Here is an 11,017-nt window from a genome sequence, read left to right as displayed (position 1 = left end):
GCTTGGACCATTGATTTTCCCTTGATAAATTGTACTTACTACAATTGTTATTTTCTCCCTCCTTGCCCTCCCCACCCCCAATTTAGCCAATGGCCACTCTGCTTCTAATAGTGTGCCCGTGAAGCTGACCCCAGATCACTCCCTGACATGCCTCAAACCCCTGCTGGTCTACACTGCCTTCAGGAGAGTGCTCTCTGCTCCTCATCTGACCCTCAAGACCTTCCCTGGAAGGGTCCCCCATGGCAGAACAGGGTCTCTTGGGACACCAGGATCACCAGACCCATTCCTGACTGCTCCTACAAGGAAGCTTCAAGGCCAAGCCATGTGAGCTAAGAGGTGGAGAGCAACCGGGGAAAGGTACTGGGGTGCAATCAGAGAGCACAGCCCCGAAGGCAGGGAGGCCCAGGGGGTAGGAAACAGTGTGGCCACAACCTACAAGGGAAGATGGAAAGAGCCCCAAATGTCACAATTTTGTTTTTCCTGAAGACAGTGGAGGGAAATACATACAGACTCCACTTCAGAATGATCTGGCGGGTGCCCCGAGGGGGACAGATGGAGAGGGCAGACTGGGGAGGACAGGACTCAGGATCCATTGGCAGAGGACTGGAGAGGAGGGGCAGATTGAAGAGGTGCAGAGGAGGTGGAAAGACAGCCTTGTTGGGGGCTGGCTTTTGAGTAGGGCTGGAGGAAGAAAGAGGAGGCTCCTGGAGCCAGAAAGGTATCAGAAAGATGCTGGGGAAGGGCCAGGGTAGGGAAAGGGGGCACAGGACCAGAGAAGGAGATGGGTGAATGGTGGGCTTGGTGCCTGGCACATAAGGACAACAGGCCTCAAACAGCACGACTGCTGTCCTCCTGGACAGACTGTAAATAGCCTGAGTCAAGAGCATCCTCTTCAGACTCAGACAAGGTTCGAGTCCCAGCTTTGTCACTGTGTGACCTTGAGCAAATGACCTCACCTCTCTGAGCCTCAATGTGCTCTTCTGTAAAATTGGTTAGTGATCCTGACTATGGGGCTGTTGATTCAGGATTCAGCAGGAACTCCCAGCACTTCCTGAGCACACAAGGGTGCAGAGTAAATGCTAGCTACTTTTGTGACTACTGACCCGGGGCTCGACCAGCTCGAGCTCAGCTCAGGGGGGACGGGGGTCCTGTGGGTTTCATCCCTGCCTCCCGGAGAACAGGGGGTCCAGGGATGGAAGGCCTGGGCTTTGCTCGCTCGCCACCTCCAATGTCGCCGCGCCCCCTGGCGGCTGTCAGTTGCCATATCAACGGCGGGTAGCAGGGGCCCGGGGAGGCGGCGGTGGCGGCCGTTCTCTCCTCCCCAGGCCGGAGGCCGCTCCCTCGGCACCTCCCGCCTTCGCCTGTGAGGGGCTGCACCCCGAGCTGGTGAGGAAGGGGCTCCCCACGGCAGCTAGCATGTGTAGGTAAACTGAGGCACGCGGCGAGTCGCCCCGCAGCCAGGTGTAGAGCGCGGGGCCCCACCTCCGAAGGCGGAGGAGGGGCCGCGGGCGGTGACGCGCCGAGGGCGGCGGGCGGACAGGGAGCGGGCGGCGGCAGCGGGCGGCGGCGGGCGGCGGCGGCGGCGGCGGCGGCGGCGGCGGCGGCAGGTGCGGCCGCGAAGGGTGGGAGGGAGGAGCGAGGGGGCGGGAGGAGGGGGAGGGGAGGGCGAGGCTGGGGCACCTCCCCCTTTATAACGCGCCCCCTCCCGGGCTCTCGGGCCGCCTCCTCATCGGCTCTTCCCGTCCGGCCCCCTCGCCCGGCCGCCCCGGGCCCGGGCCCGGCCAGGGAGCCCCCAGGCCGCGGCTCGGGGGCCGTCCCCCCGCCCCGCGCCCAGCGCAGCCTGGCGGAGGCGGTGCCGTCGGAGGAGGAGGAGCAGGGCACTGCGGCTGGCCCCGGATCGGGCGCCAGAGCGGCAGCGGCTTCGGCAGCGGCGGCGGCCCGAGCCGATGCAGCGGGACGGACCACCCCGAGCCCCAGCCCCGGCGCCCCGGCTCCCCGCGCCCCCGATCGGGGCCGCCGCCAGCAGTGGCGGCGGCGGAGGCGGGGGCAGCGGCGGTGGCGGAGGCGCCTCTGCAGCTCCGGCTCCTCCTGGCCTCTCGGGAACTACAAGTCCCAGGGGGCCTGGCGGCGGGCGGCGGGCGGAAGAGGTGGGGTCGGCGCCGCGAGGCCGGAAGTGGACGTGGAGGCGGAAGTGGCGCGGCCGCGGAGGGGCCTGGAGCACGGCGGCGGGACCCGGAGCGGGAGCAGCGACGGCGGCGGCGGCTGGAGGTGGCGGCGGCGCACTGGAGGCGGCCATGGCAAAGCAGTACGACTCGGTGGAATGCCCCTTTTGTGATGAGGTGTCCAAATATGAGAAGCTCGCTAAAATCGGCCAAGGCACCTTCGGGTAAGGCTTGGCCCCCAGGGACCGGGAGCCCTGAGCCTGCACCCCTCCGGGCAGACGTTGGGACGCCCAGGCCCGGGCCCAGTTGGTGGGGAAGCCATTTAGTCACAGACTTGGCCCGTGGTCTCGCTAGGCCGCGCCGCAGCCTGCCCGGGCCTGACAGAGCTGGCTGGCGGGGAGGAGCTTGAGGCCCTTGATGGGGGGCAGGGAGGGGTTGCAGAGAGGAGCATGTGAGTGGAACGGTATCTCTCCGTGAGACTCCCGGGTGAGGAGAAGGGGCAGAGGGAAGGAGGTAGAGGCTCGGAGAGGGACCAAAGACACCGCGTGGTGGGGTAGCCGAGTGCCCTGGGTACCCGGCCCAGCCCCGCCCGGATTCCCTTTCCTGTCCTCCTCTGGTGGGGGAGGGGCGGGCCCTGCGGAAATGGCCTGAAGAGTCCTCTTGGGTCCTCCTCTCGGCCTGCAGGGAGGTGTTTAAGGCAAAGCATCGCAAGACCGGCCAAAAAGTGGCTCTGAAGAAGGTACTGATGGAGAATGAGAAGGAGGGGGTGAGTACGGGTGGGGTGGGCAGGTCGGCCAGCTCCCTTGGGCGTGAGGTTGGGTTTCCACCCTGCTGCTTCTGGGACTCTCACGTATAGGTTCAGTTTACGTGTTTGGAAATTTCCATATTCCAGGGAATTTGACTTCCAAGTTAAATCTTTTAATTCAAATGTTTTAAAGCTGCTTCATAGTTCATTCATAGGTGAATATGGTTGGTGGCAGGAGGGGGAGCCCATGCTTGCACGGAGTGCACCTTGGTTCCTGAAGTTAAGAAGGCTTTGAGCACTTTTTCTTTAGGGTTTAATTTTGTTGAATGTAAAATAATAATAAGTTATATGCAATGACTTTAAAAGGGTGACTGGTATTCACTTGAAAAACAACAGTGCCTTCCACCCCCCACCCCATTTTAGCTCTGGTCCAGCTTTCAAGAGACTTGCTTCTTTATTTTTGTATTTGTTAACCATCTCACAGTTAAACACAGGCATAGAGCTAAAACTTATAAGGTTGAAGAAACTTATAAGGTTGGAGCATTTAGTAACTAGTAATAGAGCATTTGTGTGAAGTATCGCTATTTCAATTCGTTGTCTGAAACCAGCTCCTTGAGGGATACATACTATTACACTCATTTTACAAATGTGGCATTTGAGACAGCTAATTTCAGAGCCTACACTCTTACTCCGTCTCCCAACCTTTGACCCTTCCTGTGGACTCCCTGGCCAGTTCCTTGGTTTGTGGTGCGCTCACCCACTTCTGACCTTCTCCTGTCTTTTTCCCACCCAGTTCCCCATTACAGCCTTGCGGGAAATCAAGATCCTCCAGCTTCTAAAACACGAGAATGTGGTCAACTTGATTGAGATCTGTCGAACCAAAGGTAAGTTGTTCGGATCTCATCCCCATTTTCAGATGGAGGAAATGAGGCTTATTGCTTAAAGTTTTGTTTGCAAAAGTTGGAACTGGACATACTTACATTGCCTCTTCTTAACCCAGACGTACCAAGTGTGACTGCTTTCTGTGGCCCTTTCATCAGAGCAGGTGCCTCCTCGGGGCCTGCCGCAGTACCCAGCCCAGAGAAGGTGCTCAGAAAATATTTTACCTGTGAAGGAATTCGCACCTGGATATCCAGGGGTCCATAGGTTGGAGAGGGTAGGAGCTGCTTGTGGGAAAGTGAGTTGCATATGAGATTTTTGATTTTTTTCTTGTCCCTCTCTGTCCCCCTCATTCTTCCGGTCTCAGCTTCCCCCTATAACCGCTGCAAAGGCAGTATATACCTGGTGTTTGACTTCTGCGAGCATGACCTTGCCGGGCTGCTGAGCAACGTCTTAGTCAAGTTCACACTGTCTGAGATCAAGAGGGTCATGCAGATGTTGCTCAATGGTCTCTACTACATCCACAGGAACAAGGTGGGGGCCAGAGTAGGGGAGGAGAGACCAAGGCTTGGGCTGGCCTTTGCTCTCACTGTGGGGTGGGTGTGGCTAAAGGACCCTCGGGAACCCTCGCCTTTGTGCTTCCTGCAGATCCTGCACAGGGATATGAAGGCGGCTAATGTGCTCATCACCCGCGATGGAGTTCTGAAGCTGGCAGACTTTGGGCTGGCCCGGGCCTTCAGCCTGGCCAAGAACAGCCAGCCCAACCGCTACACCAACCGTGTGGTGACGCTCTGGTACCGGCCCCCGGAGCTGTTGCTCGGTGAGGACTCTCCCGAGCTGGCAGAGGGAAGCAGGGGCTGGGCACTTACCCGGCCTCAGCCCCCTGCTGCCAGGGCTTCTTGAGCCCCCGGCTCGGGGGCATTGCCTCTCAGGAGGCTGTCGGGCTCAAGGGGCCCTCCTGGTGTGCTCTTCTTCTCAGGGGAGCGGGACTACGGCCCCCCCATTGACCTGTGGGGCGCTGGGTGCATCATGGCAGAGATGTGGACCCGCAGCCCTATCATGCAGGGCAACACAGAGCAGCACCAGCTTGCCCTCATCAGCCAGCTCTGTGGCTCCATCACTCCTGAGGTACGGAGTCGGGCTGCAGACAAGTCTCCCTGGCAGGGGAGGGGATAGAGGAAAAGCTCCATTCTGGAGAGGTTGCTGGTGGTTGGTTGGGGTCTGCTGTTTAGAGCCACACAGACTGTTCAAGTCTCGGCTGCATCCCTTTAGTTCTGTGGCTTTGGGGAGAGCGTCTGAGCCCCTCACTTGAGAGCTGAGCTGCTCTGCTGTGAGACAACTGTGGTTCTATCAGGCTTGGTGCACATACGCCAGACAACTCGTGTCAAAGAGCCCGGTACTTGGCGTTTGCCAACTATGTTGTTCCTGCTGCTTTCACCTTGGAGGGGTCAAGTTTGCCCTCCAGGGGCGGTCTGGGAGCTTCTGAACGGAGAGCGTTTAGTCCCTTCAAGTGCTTGACCGGTGGACCAGCCTCGCACCCCCTGAACTGACTACATCCTCTTTTCCATGCCTCCCACCTCAGGTGTGGCCAAATGTGGACAAGTACGAGCTGTTTGAGAAACTGGACCTGGTCAAGGGCCAGAAGCGGAAGGTGAAGGACAGGCTGAAGGCCTATGTGCGTGACCCCTACGCACTGGACCTCATCGACAAGTTGCTGGTGCTGGATCCCGCCCAGCGCATCGACAGTGATGACGCCCTGAACCACGACTTCTTCTGGTCCGACCCCATGCCCTCGGACCTCAAGGGCATGCTCTCCACCCACCTGACGTCCATGTTTGAGTACCTAGCACCACCGCGCCGGAAGGGCAGCCAGATCACCCAGCAGTCCACCAACCAGAGCCGCAATCCCGCCGCCACCAACCAGACGGAGTTTGAACGCGTCTTCTGAGGGCCGGCCGCTGCTGCTTCTCATTAGGGCCGTTGTTTTATTTTTCCTTCTGCTCTGTGACTTGTGTTGTGGAGATTTGGGGGCATTTGAGTTTTTTCTCTAGTGCATATTTTATTTAATCCCCACCCTGGGCATCAGGAACCAGCCGAACGGACTGGAGCAGAGCTTTGGCTGAGAGTCCGGGAAGGCACTTGGGCTGCCTCACTTCGTTCCCTGGCTTTTGGGGTGATGCCCAGAGGGTCTCCATTTACCTTAGGACAGGAGTGAGATGGGAGGAAAGGCGCACCCCACCGGTGACTTTCTAAGAGATCCCAGCATGCTGGGAGGAGGGGACAGGTCCCTCACCCATCCCCAGCCCTTCTCACGGGATGAGAAGCTGGCGTGGGGGACAGAACCAGCCTTGGGAATGGGCTGCTCTTGGCCTAACCCTCAGAAGCTCTGGGGCTGGCAGAAACTCTTGGTTTCTTCAATAGGACGATTTTATCGTGTGTGTTCAGTTGTTCAGAGACATTCCTGGATGCAGATTGGTCAGTAACAATTAAAGTTGACTCTTTTTCAGTAAATGACTGTGTGCTCTATGCGATGTTCAGACCCCCAGCTCTTAACCCTGTAGCTGACCTTTGAGATTTGATCTGTCAAGTCTTGGTTCTTTTCTTTGACCCAGTTCATGTCCCGTGACGTACCTTCAGAGAACTTTGTCTTCTCTGTTTTTCTCTTGAGTACCTTCCAGAACATTTGCCATCATGCTCCCCACCGGGCAGGTACCATGATGCTCCCTTGCTCCTCCTCTCCACTCAGTGTCCGAGGAAGCGGGGAGACATGAGAAATGGGGCTCAGTCTGCTGATGAGGGAACTGGCGATGGCCTGCTGTGAGCTACGTCTGCAGCGGTGACCGGGGTGGGGGGGGCGTGGGGGTGGAGGCACAGTCCGCTGCGGCTGACACACGTTCAGACTTGACTCGTGAGCACGGGAGGCTGCGGAGGCTCCTAATCAGTGGAATGACGATAGTCAAATCTGTAACTTGCAAAACTTCTCAGGCTGCTGAACAGAGGGTGCAAGAGAGGAAATGACCAGAGAAGCTGAAGGATCCCCAGGGGCTCGGGGAGGTGGCAGTAGCCTGGATTAGGGTGGCAGGTGGGCAGGAGGACAGAATAGTTAGTGGAAGATTGGATCGTGAGGGTTCAGAGCTGGGACCCTTGGAGGAGCAGCACATTCTGGGGGATACATTTCCTGCGAGTCTGAAGTTGGGGACAGCCACGTATGAGGCAAATTCTACATTCTGTCGGGTGGGAGTCCTCTTAGAGGGACCTGGGAAGGAACGTTGGCAAAACCTTTTACCACAACTCTTTGCTTGTAGGTATTAACTTAGACCACAGCTTCACAAAAGGCCAGTGAAAGTAAGAAAAAAAATCTTGACTAGTATTTGTTTCTTGGGGCTGCCAAACATGGTGGCTTAAAATAACAAACTTATTTTCTCAGATCTGGAGGTGAATTTCTGAAATCTGTAGGTGTCATCGGGAGGGTTGTTTCCTTCTGGAGGCTCTGAAGGAGAATCTATTCTAGCCCCGAGCCTAGGAAGCCTTCAGAGTACTCCACAGAGGGGGACACAATCATGATTTTTAAAAACTCACGGTGGGAAACAGTATGGAGATTCCTCAAAACTAAAAATAGAACTACCATATGATCCAGCAATCCCACTCCTGGGCATATATCCAGACAAAACTATAATTCAAAAAGATATATGCACCCCTATGTTCACAGCAGCACTATTCACAATAGCCAAGACACGGAAACAATCTAAATGTCCATCAACAGATGAATGGATAAAGATGTACGTATCTACAGTGGAATACTACTCAGCCATAAAAAAACGAAATGCCATCTGCAGCAACATGGGTGCAACTAGAGGTTATCATACTACGTGAAGTAAGTCAGGAAGAGAAAGACAAGTGCATATGTTATCACTTACATGTAGAACCTAAAAGAAGACACAAATGAACCTATCTATGAAACAAAAAGAATCAGGGACGTAGAGAATAGACTGGTGGTTGCCAAGGGGGCAGGGGTGGGAGAGGGTTGCATTGGGAGTTTGGGATTAGCAGATGCAAACTAGTATATACAGAATGGGTAGACAACAAGGTCCTACTGTATAGCACAGGGAACTATATTCAATACCCTGTGATCAACCATAATGGAAAAGAATATGAAGAAGAATATATACATATATATATATATATAGACACACATATATATATAACTGAGCCACTTTGCTGTACAACAGTAATTAATACAGCATTGTGATTCAACTATACTTCAATAAAAAATAAATTTAAAAAAATACCAATAAAAAATGAAAAAACTCACAGTGACTATGTTGAGAAAAACTAAGGAGGTAAAGATGGAAGCAGGGAGATTGGTTAGGGCTATTGTAATAATCTGGGCAGAAGATGATGGTGGCTTGGACCAAGCTGGTCATGAAGCTGGTGGTGAGGAGTGCTTGGATGTATAGGTTACTGTGAGGGCAAATCATTCAGATTGGATGTGAGTTTGAATGAATGAGGAGTTGAGAGTCCTAGGCTTTGGCTGGAAGGAGGACGGAGCTACCATCCTTGAGACAGAGAAGGCTGCAGCTGGTCAGGCTGGATTGTGGTTTTTGGGCAGTTTTTGTTTTTCTTTTGGCCACGCCACATGCATGTGGGATCTTAGTTCCCCGACCAGCGACCAGGGATCGAACCTGTGCCCCCTGCAGTGGAAGGCAGAGTCAACCACTGGACCACCAGGGAAGTCCCTGGAGCACGGTTTTTCAATGGTAAATGGGAGGTTGACAGATGGACATCCAGGTTGAGTTGGCAGGTATATACCTGAACTATATATATAATTCAGAGCCCCCCAGAGTCTAAACACACCTTTGGGAGTTGCCAGCCTGGTGGTTTTTAAAGTCCCAATGCAGGATGAGATCACGTGGGAAGAGCGGAGTAGGGAGACGTGGTCCACTGGGACACTCCAGTGTTCAATGTCGTCAGGGAGTTGAGGACAAGAACAGATGAAGTAAGAGACCACTGAGGGAATTCCCTGGCGGTCCAGTGTTTGGGACTCCTCACTTTCACTACCGGGGCCCCGGGTTCAATACCTGGTCAGGGAACTAAGATCCCACAAGCTGCACGGCATGGCCAAAAAAAAAAAGAGAGAGAGAGACCATAGGAAGAGTGAGTTCCAGAAGCTAAGGGACAGAGAGTGTTTTTGAGACATGGTAGTGATCACCTAGACAAGTGCTTTCGATGGGCCAGGAAGATGGGGGTGAAGACTGACCGTCAGGTTTAGCCACACTGACCTCAGTGATGACTTTGGCAAGAGCCGTTGGGTGGATTGCTTTGGATGAAGCCCTGCCGAGAGGAGTAGGCTCACTGGAGAACAGGAGGAAGGGGACCAAAGACAAGAAGTAGCAGTAATCTACGGTAAAGGAGGGTTAGGGAAGGAGCTGGTCTTGTATATTCTAAGACGGGAGCCAGCACGTCATGGAATGACCCACTAGAGAGGGCACGTGTTGATTCTTGTCCTGTACACAGAAGAGCCACGTGGCCCAGTGTACAGTGGCCACACCAGGACTAGAACCTGAAAGGCCATGCTCCAACCCTGTTCTCTGCTACCTCCACCCAGTGTGTCCATGATGTTCAGGGCAGCCTTGCTTGTGGAAAAGGTGGAAAAGCATAAACCTCCACCAGCTTCAATAAGTTAGAGCGTGCAGAGTCACTGCACATCCGACCCCTGACTCACAGGTCTGGGTGGGGCACCTCTAACAAGCTGATGGGCGATGCTGCCTTGCTGGCCAGGATCTGGGCGGCACAGGTAGAGCACGGCCCTGTGATGGGATGCTGGGCCGCCACGTGAAAGGACGAAGTATATACACTATGACAGAAAGACGTTCCAAAGACAACAGGTGGATTGGGACTTCCCTGGTGGTCCAGTGGCTAAGACTCCACGCTCCCGACTCAGGGGATCCGGGTTCCATCCCTAGTCAGGGAACTAGATCCCACGCGCAGCAACTAAAGATCCTGCGTACCACAACTAAGACTTGGCACAGCCAAATAAATAAAATAAGTATTAAAACAATAACAACAACACAAAGACAACAGATGGAAAGAGCAGGTTACAAAATATCTCCTGCTTCTGCAGGAGTGTGATGGAAGCAATCACACTGAAACGTTACCCATGGTTATTTGGGGTGGTTCTGTCCTTTATGCTTCTCTGTGTTTTCTTATATTTCCTGAATTAATATTTTTACTCATGCAATTAAACTGTATTTTAAAACAACCAAAACAGGTCCTAAACCCTGGAGCTTCTGGCTCTGAGCTCTCCCCACCCCCCCATCTCCCCATAGAACACCCCAGAGAGGAGGCTGGGACTAGCCGGGTAGGTGTGGGTATGACCCCTTCAGCCTCGCACCCTGGGGTGATGTGGTGTCATCCCCATCTGTGGAGGGAGGTGCGGAGCCAGGAATAAATGCTCCCAGAGGGCAGGGCCTTGTGGAGGCATCATCCGGAGGCAGCCTGGCACCTGGGAGTCTCCCAAGTGCAGGAGTGAGTCAGCTAGCGGTCAAGCAGATGGCTGGAAAGGCTGTGGAAATGGGAACGGCCTTTGCCAGCTCGTCTGGACAGGCCCTCGATGTCACCCTGCAGGCCGAGGACTGGGTCTGTGTCCTGGCATCTTTTTGATCAAATGATTTGGTGACACAGCCCTCACCCTGGCAGGCTTGGACGCCTTAGGTCAAGGGCACCCCGTGTCCTATCCCCCCTCCCCAGGGATCCCAGCTCGGCAGGGCCAGGGAAATGGCCGTAACGGTAAGGAGAGGTAAGGAGAGGGGTGGGCTGTGATAAGAGAGGCCAGATAAAGCCAGCCCCACTGGGCAGGAAGCCCAGCCCCAAGGTCCGGAAGTCTCCCAAGTGCCCCCTCCCTACACACCCCGTTCTGCCTGCTCACCTTTAACCTCCGCCGGTTGTTATTTAACTCACAGGGAGGTCCTGACTAGTCCTGCGCTCAGAAAACAGCCAGGGAGGCCGAGAGAGCCCTGGGCTGATCCCGGGATGAGAGCAGAGACCTATCAGGGAAGACCTGCCTCCCAGCACATTCCCCACCCCCCCTCACCCAACATCAGGGTGGGAGAAGGCTACGAGGTCTTAGGAATCCCCCCGACTTCCCCATCCCCTCTCTGGCCCAGCCCAGGGCAGGCTTGGCAGGGGTACCCACACCTATGAGTCACTTCGTGCCCCAGCCGGTCATGGAGCA

General features: G+C 55.2%; 1 protein-coding gene across 2 annotated transcripts; it reads left to right on the top strand.

Annotated features, from left to right (window-relative positions):
* Positions 1-1,710: 1,710 nt before the first annotated feature.
* CDK9 (cyclin dependent kinase 9) lies at positions 1,711-6,297 on the top strand. Of its 2 annotated transcripts, none has more exons than XM_060154284.1 (7): positions 1,711-2,386; positions 2,847-2,928; positions 3,701-3,791; positions 4,154-4,320; positions 4,435-4,606; positions 4,766-4,914; positions 5,369-6,297. In XM_060154284.1, the coding sequence occupies exons 1-7, from the start codon at positions 1,947-1,949 to the stop codon at positions 5,732-5,734; spliced, it is 1,467 nt and encodes a 488-aa protein (XP_060010267.1). In that variant the 5' UTR covers positions 1,711-1,946; the 3' UTR covers positions 5,735-6,297. The 2 variants fall into 2 exon arrangements, with proteins under 2 accessions (XP_060010267.1, XP_060010266.1); XM_060154283.1 differs by lacking the exon at positions 4,154-4,320 and adding an exon at positions 3,948-4,084 and having other exon boundaries at positions 1,776-2,386.
* The last annotated feature ends 4,720 nt before the right edge of the window (positions 6,298-11,017 follow it).

Source organism: Lagenorhynchus albirostris, chromosome 7 (assembly GCF_949774975.1).
Source record: "Lagenorhynchus albirostris chromosome 7, mLagAlb1.1, whole genome shotgun sequence".
NCBI classification, from domain to species: Eukaryota; Metazoa; Chordata; class Mammalia; order Artiodactyla; family Delphinidae; genus Lagenorhynchus; species Lagenorhynchus albirostris.
The sequence above is the reverse complement of the archived record's forward strand: the minus strand, read 5'-3'. Positions and strand labels throughout refer to the sequence as shown.